Below are 23,114 nucleotides of genomic sequence, written 5' to 3'. Positions count from 1 at the left end.
CATGCGAGTAAAAATTTCATATGAAATATTGCATCATACCTCACAGATACACTGTACTCCACTGGTATGCAGGGGAGGCCACCAATAGTAATTTTATCTTGAATTTCTCCTTCACTGGAACCCAGATTACTACCTTCAATTGTAACTAATGTTCCTCCTTGAAGCGGACCACTAAGAGGGTGAATCTATTGAAGAAGAGGAAACACATACAATGAGTGCAAAAAACAAATAATGTCAAGATATGTTTTCATCAATGTCATTTTAATATCAATAGTATAATCATTACCCAATCAATGTGTGGAGGGGGACAAGATGTAGCCACAGGATCTATACATTTTTCACTGTACATACAAGCACCACCACACCATGCACATTGGTATTTTCTGTCACGAGTCATACACAATGAACAGTCTGCTCTTCCTCCATGACTTCCAAGAAGATGGCACTTGTAAAGGGTCACTGAAAGTAAAAGCCATGCAAGAAATTCAAGAGCAAAATTTGGATAGGAACTTGATGCATTTAATGCTTATATTATTTTCACTAGAGTTCTCAATTATTTATTTAATTGTGAAAAAAATATTATTATGGTCAGTTCTGAATGAAAAGTAAGAGGTAACACTACTCAAATTTGTTGCATACCATTGGTTTTATCAATAAACGTATCCCCATTCCAGAGAACAGTCAAAGATGCCTGCACTTCACCTGCTTCTGCCTGGTATGAATACTGAAAGGAGAAAAAAAGTTGAATATACTCATTATGGCTTGACAAAGAAAATTCTTGTACTACAAATTATCCTTAAAATTATTTTTCAATAATGCAAAGACATGCATAGTCCTTCACAATTGTTTGTTACATTATCAATTTTTTTCCAAGTTGAGAGAAAATCCGGAATGCATAGGGTATATTGCTGCTAGTTAATTACTTATCTTGCTCTTTGTTGCAATGTAAGGCTTATATGTATTCAAAATCTGAGCACTCAATATAGATAAAATGTGGAAATTCAGTCAGACATTGTAAAAATGAATTATTAAAATATTGTTACCATGTTTTCAGCACAGATGGCCGTATTGTCTTTCACTCTAGCAAAAACTTTTGCCTTAGCTCCTTCAATTTCTACGATGCACTGGAAACCTTCCTGCAACAGAAGAAAGCAATAAAAAATATATATATATTAAAATCAGCGTTAAGTACTTGGAAGTTTCTCTTTTTGAATACTTATTCATATGAAGAGGTCATTAAAGTTTTATGGGAAAATTTTCAAGGTATGATGTATGAATGCCAAAGTCTTTGGAAAACAACACATAAGGACATTATAATTGCAAATGATGAAGACAGCTTCTCTAATTTGCATAAAAAATTGTGTAAATTATTTCCATTTTTACTCCATCACAAGTAAGTACTTTTGAAAAAAATTTAAGTAGATGATATTTTGTTAAAAAATGTTATAGCTGCATGAAAAGAAGATCAACAAGATGAAAGATACATGAGTAGTTTCTTTTGAAAGTTTCTCATAAATCAATAATGTGAGAAATCTAAAACATGAGTTCTTTTTTAGAATTAAACTGACAAGAAATTTTCACATTCAATATTTCTGAATCAATAAAAAGGAAAAAGATTAAACATACTAAGGGTGTAAGCAAGTTTTTGACTCCTATTGAGATTTCTTTTCTGACTCCTTCTGGTAAGAGAATCTTGTCATCAATGTTGAAACTTGGACAATGTTGCCTTCCCTTGATCAAAGAATTCTGAGGGTTCTAGAAGAAAATTACAAAATCATAAGCTCGTCACACAATCTTGAGATATTTCAGTCAGATCTATGGAAAAGGTTAATTGAATTTGCTTTTCACAAAGAAATTTTCTTTTCTATTATGCATGTATAAATACTTACGCTTTCACCAACTATTATTCTTCTTGAACATAAAGTTGCATTGTTTGTACATTTGTTTTCATGAACACACCAGCTGCAGGCCCAAGTGCTAGTTACACACGCTTTGCATCTGAAAGAAAACAAAAATAAATAATATGCCCAATAAATTATCCAACAGAAATGGACAGAAACTTTAAAAAAATGAACTTGCATAGTCTTCAGAGCATGAATGCTATTGCATTAATTTCTTCCAAAATTTAGAAGAATAATATTAGCTTATATAAGTATGCAAGACTAAGCGACATATTTACAGGTCACTTGAGTGATCAATGGCACAGTTCCATAGCACCAAAGTAGCCAGTGACACAATTATGAATCACTTAAGTGACCCCATGGTGCAGCTCCAGATCACTAAAGTGACCCACAGCATATTTACAGATCAAGTGATATGTGACACAGTTGCAGTTAAATGGCAAAGGGCACATTTCCAGATTATTTGAGTGAGCTGCGAGGCTATTACAGAGCAATTAAGGGGCCCTGTGATGTTTTACATCACTCAAGTTACCCGGGGCATAGTTCCAGATTACTTGAGCGATATGCAACACAGTAACAGAGCACGTAAGTGGTCCATATAGTTCCACATCACTGATGTTATCCATGCCATATTCACAGATTGCTCGAGCAACCTGCGGTGGAGTTTCACATCACTCAAGTGATCTGTGCCATATTTACAGATTGCTTAAGAGACTTGCTGCACAATTCCAGTGCACTTGAGTGGCTCGTGACCACGTTATCAAAGCAATAAAGTGGCTCACATTCTCCTAAAAATTGCACACCCTTGCCCTAAAAACTAGTTGGTAAGATGTGACTAGACAAAGAAAACACACTCACGTTTTATGTACTTCGCAGTCATAGAATACGAATGGTCGATGGATGAAATCGGTTTCTGTTTCACTGGAGCGAACTGCCAAATTCACAATCACATGATCTAAAAAATTAAAATGATACATAAAATGTACAAGAAAAGAGACGGAAAAAAAAGATCTCCTCTTTATCAAATTTTCCTGTCTATAAATCACATGACAAATACTTTTATCAATTATGATTCTTAATTTGGAATCCACAAGATCAATTTTGTGAATCAATTTGGGTGAAAAAATGTATTTTGTTCTCCTTGTTCATTTATACAAACTTCTATGATACTAAAAGAAATTCAAACATTATCTTACCATCTCCTTCCAGTATAGGTGGTCTTGCAGCTACGAGAGGTGTCATACAAGCTAATCCATTGTGGGTCACCCGAGCTTGAATTGGTGCTGTCTCACCAAAAACACACAGATAATGAGCTCCATATGGTAACTGCGGGAGCTGATTGATAACAAGCTCAACCTAATATAAAAAGATAAAAAAAATCTTAATGCCCTATGGAGCAGTAGCACAATATATAAAAAGGATAAGTCTGTCATTTTTTAAACATAATTCTACTTGAAATCATACCTGCATGTATTTCTATTGCTACATTAGTTTTCAACATAATAATTATGAATTTCAATAATTGAAATATCCTACTATTTTTCAGGTGATTATACTCCATTATCTAAATTATTTTTTGACGAGCAAGGTGGAAAGAGAAAATAACGCGATGAAGGTAGAAAAACAATCAAAAGTAATTTATAACATACAACAGCCATGTTACTGTAAGGCAGTTGATCTGGCCTGACCGCTTGAAAATCAATGCATTGCTTGGTCTCCAATGATAACCATCTCGGAGAACTTCGATCACTGTATGACCATGTGGCATTTTGGCAAGCAGCTTTGATAGTGCACCTACAAAGAGAGATTTATAACAATTAAACACATAACTGATATGCATGCAACCAAAATGAGAAATTCTATTTTATTCGCTCAAATATTTTTACAAATTGTTTGATGAGTTTGTGTAATGTATCACAAATTCAAAATTTTAAAACCAAATCAGTATTTATTATATTACATTAAATAAGTTTAAAAAACTTCTAGCTCAGAGCCAAACTCGGTTATAATGACATCAAAAGTTCCACGAAATTGTTGTTATAACCAAGCTGTCGTTACAGCCGAGATAGATGTTTTCTAGGCCCTTTTAGATGAAAAATATAATCAGATGCAATCAAATAATTTTGCATTAAAAAGTATTTACTTTGCATTAAATTTTTATTTCTTTAAGATTAGGGGTGACTAATTTGATCAAGAAAGATTTGAAAAATTGGCATAATTAAAATGGGACTTTTCACCGATTTCATCCACACATACTGCCAATTGTCGACGAAATTGCCTAATATTGTTTATAAATAAACTTTGGCGAGAAAAAGAAATGCTAAGGCAAATATGCTAAAATGTATTTCATGGGAGAAAAACAGAAACTCACCAAATATGTGAGATGAATATTTATATTCATATTCATTTTGACATAATTTATAAATTACCTGCATTTCTGATTTTAGTGAAGATTGGGGAATTAAAGTAATCTTCATTAAAAAAATAGAAAATTAAAAAAAAAAATTAGTCGGGAAGGGCAAAATACAGAAATGTTACGTATTGTAGTCATGTCAATGAGCAAGTCAAAACGTCAAACATGCAATAAAAAAAAATCAGGTCTTTTTAGATCTTTCTTTTCAACGTGAGGTATGAATGGAACAACAAATGAACATTCCCTGGATATGTCTTTCTGAAAGAGTTTCACTATTGTATCATTAAAGTTATAAAAACAAATTCAGTGCTAATGTAGAATTTTTCAGAAGAAAGTGCATCTGGATATTTGAATATCTTACCTCTTCTCTAGAGAGCACCAGCCACAATAAGGGTTTCTGGCTTGAAGGCATTTATCACAGGTATTATAATTTTGACAGGCTTCTATACGTACTTTACTAATCTGAATAAAGGAGAAAATAATCAAATCACATGATAATAAAATAAAATAAATTTCATACACACAATAACTACAAAAATTATAAATGCAGGCATATGCACGACACATTTTTTTTGCAGAAAAGCTATTTATAAGCTATTCACTTGGTCATGGATGGCAAAGAATTAAACATTTTTGTACTGTAATGATCAAAAGTCAAACCTTATAAGGAGAGGCAGCATATACAAATTTTGATGAAGGATCCAGCAGCACATCTCTCAAAATAGGATAACCGGAATCGATGACGACCTCGTCAAATATTTCTGCTTCGGAACTTGCCGATATCAGAATCTATATAAAAGAAAAATAGTTTTTTACCTAAAAATAGATAATTCATACAATTTCGAAATTTTATATGAACATAAGAATCAATGATCTTATTCAATTGATACTTAAATACCTTTTGATATAATTTTTGCTAAATATTTCTTTCAAGTTCGAAAATATCATTTTCTTTTATGCTGATATGAATGGGCCATTGGAGATCGAAAACCATTTAATAAATGTATCTTGGTGAGAGTATACTGTATTTTATAATTTAGTTTTTATATAGTTGCATTTTTAATTGGGTAGCTGTGCAGAGGTGCTGACATGAAGAAAACATTGGGGGAGGGATTGAAAGTTGCTGGTCGTCCTGTATATATGGGACTCAAGCACATACACAGGAGAGGAAAGGAGCATTGCATTGCTTTTTTTTTTCAGAAATTATTGAGGGTGCTCAATGGCCTCAGTCTCCAAGTTCGGAAGAAATATATGACATCCATATTTGTTATGGGCCATATTTTTTTTTCAGCCACCTCATTGGGCATTTTGCCTGTTGGGGTCACCTATGAGGACAGAGAGGGGTCAAGGTTGGTCTGGATGTCTGTTGTGGCTTTGCATTTGCATTTCTTATTCTTAAGGAATCAAAATCGATACACAAACAATAATTAAAGAGCTTATAGAGGAAAAGTGCATACTTCTTTGAGGACGCCGTCATCAGTACCAGCGAATGCTACCGTATGTTGACCAGTAGTAGTTACGGTGAGGCTAGTAAGAGTATTGTTTGGCAGCGTGATTGCTGCTAAGGCAGATATAGGCACAGAACCATTGAGCTTCACGGTTTCGTTGCAGAAATTCAACACGTTGCCTGATTTCTATTGAAGAAAAAAAAAAATAAATAAAAATATATATTTTAATACATAATAAAATAAATATAGGCATGTAAAAAAGTATTTACATAGCCCTACACTCGATTGAAAGTGCATTTAAACGATCACAGTTGAATTCTTAGAGGAGGTACAGAGAAGTATAATGCCCTATACCACCTCTAAGGTTCAGTTCAGATGGCAGCATTTCTATGTATCCATGCTTGTGTTATAGCCACTAGAATAAGGCTTTATCAAGACGCCTTAGCTTGCATTTGACAAGAATCGCGAGAGTAAAATTCGAGCGATGCAAAGGGAAATGTCAATTTTTTGGGAAGGGGTCCGCGTCAATCTCTCTCTCTGGGTGGCACCCACAACTCTCTCTCTGGGCCGCAACTCGGGCCAGAGGAAGCGCAAATTTTATTCTCAAAACTCTCAACATTACAAGGGTGCGCCAAAAAGAGCACTTGCCGCGGGTGACCAAACATCTAGTTGCGGCCCTGCCCACAATTGTGAATCTGGCAGGGCAATGGATAATTACAACCATTTCGGGTTTTTTTTCATTCTATAAATTCCCTAGAAGGGACCATGAAAGATAAAAGCCTGAGGGTGGGGGCAGGCATGGGTCAAGATTTTCCTGCTGTGAACTCACCCAGGAGCGTACTTAGGATCAACCTGTGGAGGGGGTAATATAGGTTCTGAGGGGCACAAAAATTTCCTTTCCAAGAAATTTTGAGTTTACACCCTTCAAAAAGCATTTAAATTAACAGAAATTTTGTTAATATAGCATATGTAAAGGGTATCTTCTTTCAAATTTTCAATATTTTCAAGGAAATATTAATTTTTTTTTCATATTTTTTGGTTGGCTTTAGGGGGGGGGGTGACGTGGATATGAATCCCCTGATCATTCCCCCTCCCCTGTGCACGCCTCCGACCTCACCATTAGATATCAATTCATTCTTCGTATGTTTGACACTAAATGTGGAATATTTTCAATAATTATATTTTAAGGTAGGACAAGAAAAACGGGGAGCAGCTCAATTTTTTTTGGCCCGTGTTTGTAACCTTCATTTTCAAAGATAAGGGGCCGTTCAAGTATTACGTATTAATCGATGGGGGGGTTCCGATTTGCTGACTTTTGATCACAAGGGAGGGGGGGGGGTTTGGATAACGCTTACGTCATCAACCACCCCTTATGAAAATATGAGTTAAGATTCAGAGTGGCAGAGCTGATGATGAAATTTTGCTGGCAAGGAGGGGGGGGGGGCAGCGTTTCGCTGACTTTTGCTGACAAGGGGAGGGGTCAAAAATGGCTAAAAATTTGCTTACGTAATACTTGAACGGCCCCTAAGTGAGCAAAAGGAGGAAATTTTTTTTTTCACGTTTTTTACTCGAGTTCCTTCAAAACTAGATGGCGCTACTATACACATCATCGGCGGCTGTTCGAATCGTCATAAAGAACCGAATCACAAAAATTTGTTATTTCAATCAAAAAATACACAGATAAATACTCCCAACCCAAAAATAATCTTTTTTTCCCGTGTAAATGTGAGTGAATCTTACGATTTACAATAATTAATTACAGTCGAAAAATGTCACGAATACAGATAAAAATAATTTTTAATGAATTGCAGTAGATTGATAACTATCCTATCGATTTGTTTCAAGCGAAATAAAATAAGTGAACCTTTCATCATTATTTTCCTGAAGAACCTCAGTGAATGTAACATTATACACAATATGTAAATGCAATACACCAATATTCTAACGTTGTATGCAGAAACGGGCTTAAGTATTTAGCGGCGCGATGCGAAAATAGCTTCACCGCCCCCTCTCTATGATGGGTTTTCCCAATCCCCCAGTATCCATGAACACCCTGGTGCACGCCAAGTTTACATTGACACCCGAGAATGAATATCAAACTACTATTTCATATTCATAAAAAAAAAAAATCATTTGAAATAAATCTGGACGATAGTGTCCGTTGCTCAGCTAAAAAATTGCAAGTGTGCCCTAGGCACTTAGAGGTTGGGGGGCTGTCAGGGCTAGAAAAGCATTTATCTACCCAGGGTCGCAACTAGATACCCTTTCGTGTAATTTTGAATAATTTAAAAAAAAAAAGAATTTAGCGCCTCCCCCCTCTCTTCTCCAGCGCCCGGAGCACTAGATCCACCTGCATTATTCTCCTGGCTTAGAGGGGAGGGGGGTTTGTGAAAATCCTAGGCTACAGGGTTCGATGGCTTAATTAGGTCGTCGAATGGCTCCATCACATCCTGCAGCAGAACCCCTAGACTAGGATCTTTGGCGGGCCTCACCGTAGTGAATAGTACAAAAAACAAAAAGTGATAAGAATCGGCCCGGGCTGGAGCTCTGTCAGCCCCACCCTTGTGTGTGTGTGTGGGGGGGGGGGGGGTGACGGCACGAGTCTTGGACAGAATTTTAAGTTATTCGCTTCGTTAACGTTAAGAATGTTAAAGTCAAAATGTAATCAAAGTAATTTTATCCCGTCTAGCGGCTCTTTGCACCTGGCCGGCCCTGGATGTATGATGGTCAGTGGTATCTTACCGGGTGGAGGTCATCCGCGGGAACTACAGGGGCTACAAATCTGATGATTATGATTCACTGTAATGTTTGAATCATAACGAAACTTTTCAATTAATTCCATTCTTTCATTAACTTGAAAAATAAAACAAAATTTTGTTCACTTTTCGCCTATGTTTCAAATATACAGCTTTGAATATGCTTCCCCTATCCCGACTGCATTCCCGATGGGGACTACATTCTAAACTTCGGTGAAAATTTCCTTTTAGAGTAAAAATACCGAACTAAATGAATAAAAACTATATGTATGGGAATAAATGCAAATTTTCAATGATCTTGGAGCACATATCAAGTCTGGGAAACTTTGGCTCACCCATTAAAATGAGACAGCTATAGACGATACATGACTGAAACGATAGCTACCAATAATTTTCTCAGAAATGGCTACTTATGGGAATCCTTAATTCTACGAGATACTGTGAGGTCATCTTGAGGACTGAATAAGGTCAATTAGTCCCAGCCACTCTCGCGCATCACATCACAATAAATATTAAGCAGCTCCAATAATAAGACGTTGAAACTCAAACTGTGCCATTCTTCGTGCTGAATTGATCCACAACATGAGATGCGGAAGCCTCTTCTCCGTCTCGAGTAAAGAGAGCGAGGGAGTCAAAATGAAGATCGATGGCACAAGTGCGTCTAATAGATGGTTAACGGTCAGGTAAGCAACTGGTTGACGCCTCAGTTCTCCAACTCTCGTTTAAAACTTAACGTAAATTATACTTTTCTCGGGAACAAGCCACAACCTATTTTACGACGTTGTGGAAGCACGTTAAGCCCATAAGTCTACGACTGAAACGCGAGAGACTAACTGCGTTATTAATCGAAATCAATGGAGTAAGTACAGGAGGGGGAGGGGGAGTACGTGGCGTAATCAAGGCGAATGATTTATCTTTTAATACTTCTGTGCGATATACCGCTGTGTGTGTGTCGAATTTTAGCTAGTTAGCCAAGTTTTCGTAACACTTAAGGCTATTCCCAACCGCTCATTATAACTGGTAGATGAGTTATGTGTTTTCGTTGAGGGTCTGTCAGGTTCTCCGAGATCCAGGTTTCCGAACAAATCTTCGCAATTTCAATAATTACTTGAAAGTATCTTTGTAATATGCTCGGTATTATATTATCCTTATCACTGAATGGTTATAGTTGTTTATAACGATAGATCATAAGATTATACACTGTTGGTGTATGTACTTTGAAAAAAGTCTTTTTAGCAATGGATGATTTATACAATTACCCAAAACAACAAAATTTGAAATATAGAAAAGGGAGTTTGGTGTTGAACACTGGGCATGTGGGTGATATTGAAATTTTTCTTGTTTAATATGGAATTCTTTGTCAGTTGGTGAAAAACATTTTTATGGATATAATTGAGTGTGTGTGGATTTTATTTTTTCTGAAATGGAGGTCTTTTCTCCGTAATAATATTTTCATTTTTTTGGGGGGGGGGGGAGAATGAATTTTCCTTTGAAGAAAGATATATCTAGAGCCCCAAATCAAGGAATTTGCAAAGGCCTAGCTATAGTAAATGTATAGCGGGAAAAACCAAAAATAAAAAAAAAATAAAATAACAGTATTCAAAGGCATCCGGGTTAAAGCCCTGTCAGCTTTATCTATGTGTAGAATTTATCTGTCTATAATATCGAATAATAATTTCTGAATTTATTTTTATTATTATTTTTCAACTTCCAAGGGGAAGAAAATAAAATAAAACCAATTTACTTTCTATAATTTTAGTCAAACTCAATATTAATGATAATTTGATCCACATATATTTAGGACAAACAGGTACGATATCCAATGATTGATCAATTCACAGTGTTTCTGGCTGGGTATTTGTTGCTTAGCTAAATTCAGAAATTTACGGGAATTTACAATGAGATTTGGTAGGTTAATCAATGATGAGTACAGAAACGATTCTCCGGTTGAAGAATCATCAAAGAATGAGGGCCGAACTCCTACCTCTAGCTGTACAATTTTGTTCTTAGGCGCGTTAAAATCAAATATTGATGTATAGAAGTTGGGACTTTTCTTATATACGGAGTACTGATAGCAGCGTGAGCACCTTGTATGTTAAATCAAGTCAATTATTTAGATGAATATTATTAGTTCCAGAAGTCGTTGTAACGTCGAAATTTCTCAAGCTGGTCAATGACAACTGGTGGGATTGCAAATAGGGCGACTGAAGCCCGAAATGCTCGTAAATATTTCGGACTTGAGTTGAAACAGGAAATGGAAAACTCATAAACTGCAAATAATCTGCAGAAACAACATTGGCAATAATTTATCGGGGAAAAAATTAATCGATATGGCAAAATATGTGTGCGGTTATAAATACCTAATGTAAGTAATTAACTACAAAAGATTTCTTATTTACAATTGTTTTCATTCGAGTTTGAATAATAAAGTGTAGCAAATATGGTGGTGAACTGTTGTAGATTAACTTTCTCCTTTAGTTGAGTTGTTATCGTATTAATCATATCCAGAACACGAGATAAATTATACGTTTATAGATTGAACGAGAAGAAATCGAGCGCAATCGAAGACTTCCGATATCGAAATCGAAGCAAAATACAGTAGGCCTATTACTGGGAAAAACAACTGCCTATGCGAAAACACAGAAATTTTATCTATCATTCTTGAAATTTTCATAAACTTTTCAAAATGTTAAGAAACGTATAATCGTATTCATAGAGTTCCATGTCAAAAACAACATGCTTAATTCAGTTTGTTCTACAATCTAAAATATGACATTTAAGTATAATATTGAAAGGAGAATGTCGAAAATTCTCCTTTATTTCACATTCTTACAAAAATAAATTTATTCTCTTTCCGGATGTTTGGGAATATTTTGAGTTCTACTACTGGAAAAGTTGAGAGAAAAGTAGATAGATACATAGATGCACACAAAAACACACAATGAACCCGAAAATATACAGAAACCGAAAATATAAATTTCTTTTTAAAATACATTTTAACCAAAGATTATTCTCCCCCACCCCCATTCCTGTATTAAAGCGGCTTATGAAACCCAATAATACGGTTTAAAATACTTTAAAGCTCCGAAAAGTTTCTCGAATAGAAGATATTGAATGTGATGGTGAAATTGCGTTTTTAAGAGCTCCCAAATGCATCTAGTCTCTTATGATTCGGGAGATTATATCGGCGAAGGAGATGAAAATAAATATATATAAAAAAAACGTGTTTTTTCAAATTCCCTTTTATTATTCAGGTTCTTTGGGAACAATAAAACGGGTGTTCGACATCCGAAATATTCTGGCCCCCATGCATTTATTCCATTTCCCTTGAAAAAATAAAGAGAGAAAAATTCCTCTCCTTATTTTTAATGTTACAATGTGTTGAAATGCGATTTGATGTTTACTCGTTTTCTCTGAAGGAGTAATAAAATGGAGAAAAAAAAAAACAACCTTAATACTTGCGAAGTGCTAAACTGCAATGGGATTTATCCTGAATTTTAAAGCTGCATTTCCTTCCTCCTCCGTCGAATCTTCGAATTTAAGAAGCAATTCGTATTTTGAACAGAATAAAAGATTCAAAAAAATATAAAAAAATACCAATAATATATAGCCCTTTTTCCCAAAATGTTCACCCAACAGATTCGAGTTATCTCACCAGGGAATGTTTAGAGGTCGGTGATTTAAAACACGAATATTTCATGTATTTAAACACGTATTTTTTTTGACGTATCACCAGAAGAAAATTTAGTTCCCTTGAAATTAATGTTTTCAGGTGTTCTAGAAACAAATATTTGTTAAAAAATGCTTATTATACCAGAAGCAATTGTGAATAATTGAAATAAAATAATTGATTAATACATATTTGAATATTATACAATGAGTTTCACAGTGAATTTATTGGGCTTTTTGTTTTTCAAAACAAAAATTGATTTACGTAGCCTTGAATACAGCAAATAAGTACTGTAAATGCTGAAAGCCTCGAAAATTATGTTTTTATAAACAGTGTCACAACAGATAGTTTAAGAGATACACTGGAAATTTGAAATATCTATCAATAATTCTGTTTCATGTAAGAAAAATTCGACAGAAAATTTAAATTTCCTATTGTGTTTACGTAATTTAAATAATTCGATGCCGTAAAAAACCAAAAAAAAAAAGAAAAAATTGCTTTCATTAATTGAGGCATTATATTGATACTAATTCTAAGATTCTATTATACTGATTTCTAAGGTCCAAGTGATCTGTAACGTGAATTGTACTAGAGATATATTAATGTATAATGACACAAATTTAAGGTCACGATTGTTATGAATTTGATATTTGTCGAAATTGAACTGATTTTTTCTCATTTGTCAAAGAATTATAGATTCATTTGATGAGTTTTTAATGAAAAGCTAACTGGAAATGTATGAAAAATAGAAAAAGAAGAATTATGTATAGTGTTTGTGTATGTAATGCTGAATTCCTTTAAAGTTTCAAAGAATATTTAGTTTAGTTTATAGGAATATTGAGACGAATATATTTCCTATAGCGAACATTGATATTATTTACTAGTAAGGTAAAAATACTAAACGCGTTGGGTTACATTAAAAAACCATTTGCTATAACTTGGTTACAAATGATATCGGATCACTCAACATAGACGTTACGATCGCTAGTAATGATTACTGTGTGATCTTGGTTTATACGTTGACTAATGGAATTTCAATAATGACGTTTCAAATTGAGGTCAACGGAAAAAATATATAACTATCATTTACCAAATCTTTTTCTTCATGATGATATCAGTAATAAAAAATAAATAAAATCACAGCAGATCGTTAGAAAAATGGAAGTTACAGGGTGTGTCAGACCAAATGAATTGTACATAACTATAGCTAACTTCTGATCAGTTAAAGGTACTAATCTTGTAAGAAATTAGCAGCTGAAATGGCTATATACTGTTAAAACCACCAGTTTAAAGGTACAAACATCATAATAAGTAGAGATATATAATGTTTAGGTATTCGGCCGAATATCTGTGTAAATCTAAGCATAACAAACTAATTTTGAACAATTACATATTAATTGGATATTTTCCCACAAACTAAAAATTTAATTATCATATTTTATTGCGTGGTGTATATTCCTTTATGTAAAAGATGTTATGTCTGGGTTAATTTCTAGGATAAGGAAAACATGAAACTGAAAATAGAATCCTATTGTAATAATGTGGAAGTGAGCATGAATTATACACAAGTTCACTAACTAAAGGTTGTACCTAGACAAGATAAGTACTGAGCAAGTAAAAGAGGAAAAAGAGTCAAAGAACATCTAAAGAGGAAAAATAAGAAAGTCGTAAATTTTATGATGCATTACTTGTTGAGATTAAATGATGATTGATATTTTTCTTGATTAGAAGTAAAACTGTAGTAAGTGTTGAAAAAAAAAAATTATTTTGCAAGTTATATTAAAATACAATGAATCATCGTTAAATTTGATTGTCAGTATCATGGCGATGAAAATCTCCCAATTACCAGTTTTTTTATACTTAAATAATAAATTACATAATTAAAATTCAATATCAATCATTTGAAATTAGCAATAATTTTATTTTGAATTAATAAACACTAATTTTATTTATTGTTGTGACGAATTTTAAGAAAATTGATATTCTTCCGGGGGTCCGGGGGGGGGGGGTATTCGACAAAAACATTAGCCGAATATCTGGTATTCGTCCGAATTAATATTCGTTCCATCTCTAATAACATCGACCAGCCATTTCAACCTTTTACGGGTCGGATTCACAGATTCGGATTTTAATTCTCATTCTTATTCTATATTTATCTAGAACAGTGCCGCGGGTCATTCAAATGATTCGTAAATACCCCGTGGATCACACAAGCATAGGCGTACGCAGAATTTTTTAACGGGGGGAGGGGGGGGTTCAATTTTTTTTTCTTCAGAAGGAAAAGGGGTTTTTACGTTTTTTCCTGTAAAATAACACTACAATCTCGGTTTGGAGGGTTCTAACCCTCCCCCCTCCCCGATGCACTGAAGTGATTTATAAATGTTTCGCGAGTCGCTTAAGTTCTCTGGAACTATGCCGTGATGATCATCGTACCCCTCAGCAATAATGACCGTGCTCCGCCCCCCCCCATAGGCCAACCTGTCAACTCTCTCCAACAATGCACAGCGCATTATGAAGACATGTAAGTTTTTTAAGAATGACGCTCTTTAAAGACAACTTATAAAAGCAGAGTGCAAAATGTGTAAATTAGGAGGTTCAATGTTTAAATAAGTCAAGGTGAACCGCATTGTTTTACTACTACTACTGAACCACACATGCACCTTGTTCATATTCCTCTGCGGAATTTCTAACGAATTGGTACATGTTGGAATGTGTGTGTAAGTGTAACGAACCTGACGTGAAGTTTGTTTCTGTGTAATGCTTGTTGTGGGTATAGAGTGCTTCCATCTGCCATACAATTTCTGCTTCGGCAGAATCATTAATTGCAATCTACAACATTTGTAATATTTGTCAATATATCGTTGATCCCCCTCAGTTAAAATCAATTACAGAAATTTTGTTGATAGGGTTTGGTAAGAAAGTCGGAAAAGTAGGACATTTCACCAAAAAGTAGGAAAAGTAGGACATTTCACCAAAAAGTAGGAAAAGTAGGACGAGTGGGAGTCCTGCTTAAGGCACCTGGGAATGTGCCACGAGACAATTTAGCGATGCCAAAAAAAAAAAAAAAATGGTTCCGTTAATTTTTACACATTTAGGTTTGAGGTCGCGGGCCACATCAGATGACTCCGAGGGCCACGGGTTGAGCGTGTATGCTATATACTAAACATTAACCGACATTTTTTCCCCATTAAGTTTTGTAGACTCATCCATATCCATAAAAACTAAAAATGACAAAAAACAAACATTTTAAATGAGAAAAGAGTAGATAATGTTTTCTTCGAAAATGGATGCTTCCAGAAAAACTAATGTATGATGTACATGTTGAACTGAAGAAATTTGTGTCTTCTAAATCAAATTTAGAATCCTAAACCTTCAGAAAAAAAAAATTATTACGTAAAATAAAATATATTTTCCAAATTAATTAGGCATATAAGATAGATAGATAGAGAGAGCTCTTAAAAGGTTAATGGAACATTAATCACATAACAACACATAGTATTCATCCTATTTAACGTCATTCAGGAACTTTATACATCCCATTACATATTTCTCCATCTTCTCCTCCAAAGATCAAAACATCGCGGCTGTAATTAACTTTCACCTCCATTTTAAACAATTTTTAAAAGGATCCCTGTTCCCGGAAATCATTTCAAAGAATTACTACTAAAACAAGAATTAATAAGTCAGGGGGAACCAAAGAAGATATTACATTCGGAAGCAGTTAAACAGAATTGGTTTAAAAAAAAAAACCCAAAAAATAACATAAAGAGACTTGAAACAATAAATAAATAAAGAGGCACAACGGAAGAAAAATGCATTCCGGTGATGCTCAAATACTTTATCTCGGAACAAAGGTGTTACGCGCTCTCAATCTTAGATGATTTGTGGTAACAATTTAGAGCGCTCTTACCTCCTTTTACTCTCACTCTCTCCTTCGGCTAGAGCTAATAATAGAACCCGGGACGCCCTCAAGGAAAAGATATGGCGGAAGCAAGAAAAATCCCGGACGATTTCTCGCCGAATTGCTCGCACAACTGCCACGGTGGGAGTAAGGCTGGGAATATATACGTATAAAACTTTTCTGGAATAGCTCAACTGATGCACGGCCATTACAGCAAAACGAGGCAGGATTCCGCAGGGAAGGCAAAAGGCAAATAAAAATACATATAAGGGGGGAAAAATTTACATAAGAGGGCCGAGGAAGGTATCGTGGTTATGCCCGAGTTAAAACAAAATGGGAGACAATACACTACTTTATCGAGGGCTATTAGGGCAATGGGATCAGAAATGAGATAGAGAGAGAGAAAGAGAGGCTCAGAAAAGAGTTTTCAAGAGAGAGATAGAGGTAGGTTATAAAAGCTCCTTTTAACTTCCCTTCTCAAGCATTATTCCGTAAAAAAACATCTTAACTTCAACACGCGTTCATTTTGGGTATAAAAATGGCCGCGTTTTGGAGCAACAAATACTAGGACTATTTATTTATATACGTAAAGGTCTTTTCCGTTCCTAATACCATTATCTTACGGGATTTATCTTCCAAGAAAACATATAAAAACGTATTTGGAACATACGACGATAAAGTGAGTGCATCAGCTGATAGAATTATGTTTATTTTCACCATGGATAACATGGGTTTTATCATTCGTAATAGTAATTTCTTCCGTAACTGTTTTGTCAGACCAACTTTGTAATATATAGTGTTGTTTGGATTCCATATTGTGTTTTCAATGTATCCACAATCGAACGTATCCAAAACCGATTTCTACGCTTTGCTTATTTAGAAATAATTCATATTTATAATGTCCGCTTGTCACCTGAAATCCTTGATCAACATTTCAACATGATACACTAGAAGCTCGACGTCGAAAGCTTTGCACAGTCTTTTTTATCAAAATACTCGAGAATGATAGTGATTCACCATATATCCTGTGAATAATTAGTTTTTATTGTCTACGCAGCCTTAGAAACTATTGATTATTCGATATGCCCCTGAATATCACAATAAAATAAATAAAGCGATTCTCCACTTTTCCGTTTCTTAATATACAATTATGCAGATTTTTAATATGCATATACAGTCGAACATGAATAATTGGAAGTCCAAAGTCACTGGAAAGAAGTTAGAGTTATCCAATTAATCTCTCCTGGATCCGTTATGTGTATGTGTGCGCGTGCGCAACGTTCCCATGGGATAGTAATTATCAATTATTAAAATTTTGTCACCAGTTACGAAATTGTTTCCCAAATTTTAGTAATTTATAATTATAGTAATTTTGATCTTAGCTGCTACATCATTCCACTGTTCTGGAGAGAGAGAGAGAGAATCAGCATCACTGCAGAATTTCTTTTCCATGCTCAAAGCCTGATTTCCGGAAAACAGTTCATGACCACCCGTTGCAGAACTATTTCCCAAAAATTTTTGCATATCATTCTTAAGCTATCAAGGAAATATACTTTCATTAACGTATTGCAATTTGTACTTTCGAATATTTTCTATACTTTTAATGACGATATAAAAAAAATTTAGATTTTGAATTATACACCGTGATCCGTAGGTTAAACAACATAATCGGTATCAAGTGGAACACATTCTCAATTGCACTTCAAATGAACTAAAGTAAAACGAGCATTAATTTATCAAAGAAGGAGTGGAGAAAACAGAATTTTCGAAAATTTTTGTTCGTCTTTAAGCATTTGTTTTTTTTTAAAAACTTGGACGAGAAACAGTCTGACTTGTAGAATTTTTCAAACTAAATTTATTCATACAAAGATCATAATTTTCTTCCTCCAACTTCGAATTATCCAAAAAATTCGAATTAAAAAAGAAAGTTTTCTATCAAATAAGATGGAAAACTCAAGGAGAGTCCGTAAAAAAAACTGGCACAGGATGATTTCTGAGCATTTTTAAATTCAGAACATACCTATACGATGAACGGTTGATGAGATAATAACCGATTTAAGACACATAAACACCCTGTATACTCCATCGACAACATAACAATAATAATGTATGTACAACAGCCTATGAATATATCAAGTAATTAGAGAGAGGACAAAACCACAGTTCGAAGAAATAGTAATAATCTTTTGATGGGAGTGACGACGTGTAAGACGTTATACATGAATAAGAAAAAGAAGATCGCGCGCGCGCGCTTGGAATCTAGAATGCGTAGATTAATCCATTATTACTATTCATTAATTTGGTTATTATTATTCATTAGCACTATTATTTGCTTTTCCGTAAAGGTGCTCCGACAAATTTGCAAAGCAATTTATAGCGTATATTTATGTTTGCACATTACATCGTATTCAATAAATTTAACCGAGAGAAGAATTAGCAACTCTTTTATTTTCCCCTAAGAATCCGTCGGAAAAATTAATTAGCGAAAATCAATCTGTTTTGTGCATTCAGTTCTTAATGGAATTCCGAAACATATAAATCTGTTTTGTTTTCGCGGCGATTTTTTCGCGCCCTCTTTTGCTTACATTTGCTTTTCATATTGTTTTGAAACAGAATTTTTCCTTTCAATTTAGAGGGTCTTATTAAATAGATTGTAGGAGTTTCCTGAGCTGTCTCCGATACGAATCTGAATAAACATTGCTCGTTCTGAAGAGATTCCAGGAAGATCTCCTTCAGAACGAGTATGAAGTGACCTAAAACTGGGCCAGAAACACTACTCCAGGACAAGCCCCTCCCCCCTCCCCGACTGCCGGACTGGAATACGGTACCAGGACCTGACATAAGTCAAACCGGGCCATGAGTGGTTCATCGTTTCATGTTTTACCCATTTATTTTCCATTAGTCGTGTGTATGGCCAGGTCTTCCACTCACAAAAATTAAAGCAAGCGGATCGCGGGCTCCCAAAGGTTGCGAACCACTGTCCTATAAAATCGACTCTAAACCAAGTGTGTTCATCCTTTAGGAGAGCGCAGGCCTAGTCATTGATTAGAAAGCTTGTCTTGGGCACTTCATTAAGTGATGTGAAACATCGCCACACACTTAAGTGATCTTTAATTCTGCCGCGGTCACTCAAGTGATCTGGGAATGTGACGCGGGTCACTTACATTAATAAAATTTTTTCACAACAGGTTCATTTTTCATAGCACCCTTGGGCAACTCCATAGAGTTTTTCTCTGACTTTTTGAAATATCTGCATATTTCCAAGTTTTATTTGTGCAATACTTGTAAGTGCTTCTAAATCGCGCAGAATTCCGGTCTATCACAATTTGGGCAATTTACCAACATTTTACTCCTTCGGGGAAAAAAGCGTTGCTCCGGAAGTGTGTTTGTGCACTCAGTCCGCGCGACTCCTTGGTGCTGTATGTGAAGCTGGTGCTGCCATCTGAGTTTCAAATTATGAATGAAGTGTGATAATGGAATGTTTGTATCGTTGTCTGCTGCTCTGTGTGGCGGTAGCAATATACCTTACAATGGTAGAAACGGTACAGCAATATCAATCAAGACTTGACAAATCGCAAAAAAATAGATCATGGCACCAGCACAATTTTTTGGGCGCCGAACATTTGTTTCCACGAAAAAAAAGTTAAAAATACTATAATTTTTTAATTTTCCAGGACATAATGACCGCCTTCGATATTGACAAATAAACTGATAAAATTCCGAAAAAAATTGTGCTGCCCCCCCCCCCTCCCCAAATTCCAATTTAGTAACTACCCACGGAAAAATTTATATAGGCTCCAATGCTAATTTCTTAGTCGTCATGGCGATCTGACACCTGGGATTTTTCATGCCCTCGTATTCATGACCTCCCACAAGGGTGGGGTTTGACAAGTCTCCGTGCGTTGGCTCGGGACGTTTCTTAGCATTTTTTTACACCTTAAATTCACTATAATGGGGCCAATGGAAAAATCCGATTCCGGGGACCCGAACAAGATCCTAGACTTGGGCCCGACAGCAATATATGAGAGCCATGGCGGTGAAGGTGGCCCTTGCTGCGGGCACCGCTGTAGGGTGGGTGCTAAATCTATGTTGAAATGACAAAGCTTTGTCGACCAAAAAACGCGTTCTGAGGCATCAACATTAAGTCCCGTACTGGTAGGGATTTTTTCTCGAGCCGCCCCTGCATGGCAGTACTGACTTAATACTCCAGCAATCACCCCCCCCCCCCGAACAATGAGTATTATGAGCTTATTACTAATTTCAATGAAATTCGTAATCCATAAATTGGCAGAGATAATTCGAAGCAAAAAAAAAAAAAAAAAATCAGAATAAATGAAAAAAATAATTCCAGAATAATTCAGAATTGTTGAAAATCCACAGTTTATTTAAAAAATAATTCCAGAATTACTTCTTTCGAGATGAAAATGTAGATTTCCAAATTTCTTTTTTACACGAAAATATGTAGAATTTCGAATAATTTCTTCTTAGATAAAGATGCATGTTTCCAGAATTGATGTAAGAAATGAGTCGAGAATTGGTGAAACAAATAATTTCAGAATTGGTGAAATAAATAATTACAGAACTGATATGAATGCAAACACAAACGCCACAACAGGCAAACTGCCCAACGAGCTGAAAAAATATGGATGTCAAATATAACCAAAATATAGTAACCCCTATATAAAAGCATATGCATGACAGAAATTATTATGAAAAAAATAATTCCAGAAGTGATGAACTGAATTCACAATTCATATTATCGGCAGTGCGGGCCTCCCAAAACGTGGGACATGGTGCGACCGCACCTGCCACACATCCCTTAGAGCAGTTCCGCTCAGAAATATAGGCTTTTATATAACATCCACAAAAAAATATTTATAACAAATATAAGCTATCGAAATTGAAGCTTCCCCAATTCGATAGTGCAAAGCGTCTTACAGATCGAAATGAGAACAAAAAGATTGGGAAACGCGTAAATGAGACGTTAAGCGCATTTCAATATTATATTACTAGTTTTCTGACTTGTTAAACACCTGATTAGAGAAACAACTTTCTCTTTTGGATACGAATACAAATGTTTCTTCCTTATTTATTGGCAATATAAGTGGGGAACCACATCCCCGATTTACTAACCGAGCGTTAACCAAGCTCGTGCATAAATTACGAAACTTTCCGAACTCCCAGTAGTCTTGCACACCTCTGACTTGATGTTGGACGGGTAACATCGCTCGCCTCTGATTAACGCGTGCTAAATGTACACCAATACGATTGTTCGGCGAATTTCGCTGGATACGCAATTCAAAGGGCACACCTCGGTCTATAACAGATTGAAACACTATTTGCTGATAACTAAGAGAGAGAGAGAGCGCGCATATGTGGTCTCTCGTACCTTCATAGGCTAGATCTAACTCAGGAAATAACAAGAGACTAAGAATACAGGTGTCACACATCAAACAGATAACATTCAGCTTTAATAAAATTACATAACAGATCATCTCGAGGGGCTCAGGATAAGACCGGTTTACTCAAATCGAAGTAATAAATTAGTGAATGCATGTACGTATATTACTTCATTCCGAAATAATTAATTTTTTATATTTTTATAGTAGTCTGTCCCGGCTGAGGCCTAATCACGTAACGGATAATCTGATACCTCGCTTACCCTGATAAAATCCTCAGGAACAAAAATTTCTCCCACATGGAGACAATGTTCTGCGATAAAATTTCTAAACTTTTCTTCCTGTTCAACTAGAATATTGGAATTCACACAACACAAATGTAAATATATATCAACCACTATGTACATAATATTTATATTGAACAAAGCATTCAAAAATTATGTAAAATATGCAAACAGTTGAAATTTGTAAAAAAAAACAAGAATTGATTTCCCTGTAATGTCAAAATTATCTGCAGTACATTTAATTATTATATTCTATGTTTGTTCTTTCTTTAGCACATAGAGGACGCTAACTTTTCAAATAAAAGAAAAAATAGAAAAACTTGCACGAACACTAACTTCATGCAATGCGTCTTAAAATTGGACAAAAATATGAGAAAAAAAAAATTCTGTTTGTGAAACAGATTGAAAGTTTTGAATGCAATAATAATAATAATAATATATATAATAATATAAAAATAACAACTCAAACTAGAATTGCCAAATGGAATTTCTCAAGCAAAAATGTGGATGAAAGTGAAGATTTGCAAAGAACGGTAGCTCGATCAGAAAACGGAAGAGGAAATCTAATTTCGACGGTGTGCGACTAATTTCAATTGTTAATAATTCCAATTCTAATGGTTTTATGCTGAAAAGCCAAAAATGCATCAATCAACCTAACCATGATTAGGCAAAGAAAAAAGGAAATCGCCAAAGATTTTGGAAACGAAAATAAAAAAAATATATTAAATATAAGTGCAATATTCGCTAAGATATTTGAATTCAAAAATCGGAGAAAAGTTATGAAAGAACAGTGAAAAATAACGGACAACTCTTCTTTCCCCTTATTCATGTTGTAATTACCCAACTTTTCCCTGTTTTTGATTCGAACATCTCTGCAAATACTGCACCTAGAAACTTGGAATTTCTGCTTTAAGACTCAGGAGATACAGGGCAACAACTTTCCAATTGGAAGTTACAGGATAAGGGGACCATATGAAATTTAGATTTTTTATTTCGTTACACACTGTATTTTCACTCTTAAAACTGGCATAATTTTTGAACGGCTGTTGAGCATTTTTTAAATGGAAGCTACACTTCGACGATCGGTTGATGAGATAAAGGCCGCATTAGCACTTACAGGACATCCTGTATATTTTAGCTGCTTATTATGAATATTTTCAACTTAAAATCAGACATTCAATTCATTCTGCTCAGATAGTATGATAATTATACATACAGTATATTTTTTCAATATAAAATCTATACTACGGTACGAAACCGCAATCTAATTGTTCCTTGCATAATCGGATATTATGTGCCGGAATCGTTGGTATCCTTGTAATTGGGCCGACCGTGAGTGTAT

General features: G+C 35.0%; 1 protein-coding gene across 2 annotated transcripts in view; it reads right to left on the bottom strand.

Annotated features, from left to right (window-relative positions):
* LOC149078668 (plexin-B-like) overlaps window positions 1-23,114 on the bottom strand; it is a 242,442-nt gene that overhangs the window by 21,610 nt on the left and 197,718 nt on the right. For both annotated transcript variants that reach the window (XM_089240809.1, XM_089240810.1), the window contains 12 exons: window positions 5,772-5,948; window positions 4,975-5,103; window positions 4,676-4,776; window positions 3,551-3,695; window positions 3,098-3,257; window positions 2,760-2,856; window positions 1,890-1,998; window positions 1,627-1,755; window positions 1,044-1,136; window positions 640-724; window positions 287-459; window positions 40-185 (listed from right to left, as the gene is read on the bottom strand). In XM_089240809.1, the coding sequence (XP_089096935.1) occupies window positions 40-185; window positions 287-459; window positions 640-724; window positions 1,044-1,136; window positions 1,627-1,755; window positions 1,890-1,998; window positions 2,760-2,856; window positions 3,098-3,257; window positions 3,551-3,695; window positions 4,676-4,776; window positions 4,975-5,103; window positions 5,772-5,948 (1,544 nt within the window). The remainder of the gene's footprint in view (window positions 1-39; window positions 186-286; window positions 460-639; window positions 725-1,043; window positions 1,137-1,626; window positions 1,756-1,889; window positions 1,999-2,759; window positions 2,857-3,097; window positions 3,258-3,550; window positions 3,696-4,675; window positions 4,777-4,974; window positions 5,104-5,771; window positions 5,949-23,114) is intronic.

The sequence above is a fragment of the Pholcus phalangioides genome, unplaced genomic scaffold (genome assembly GCF_987345545.1).
Source record: "Pholcus phalangioides strain wild (caught in Gottingen) unplaced genomic scaffold, Ppha-v1.0 ptg000013l_1, whole genome shotgun sequence".
NCBI classification, from domain to species: domain Eukaryota; kingdom Metazoa; phylum Arthropoda; class Arachnida; order Araneae; family Pholcidae; genus Pholcus; species Pholcus phalangioides.
This window is presented reverse-complemented; position numbering and strand designations above follow the sequence as displayed.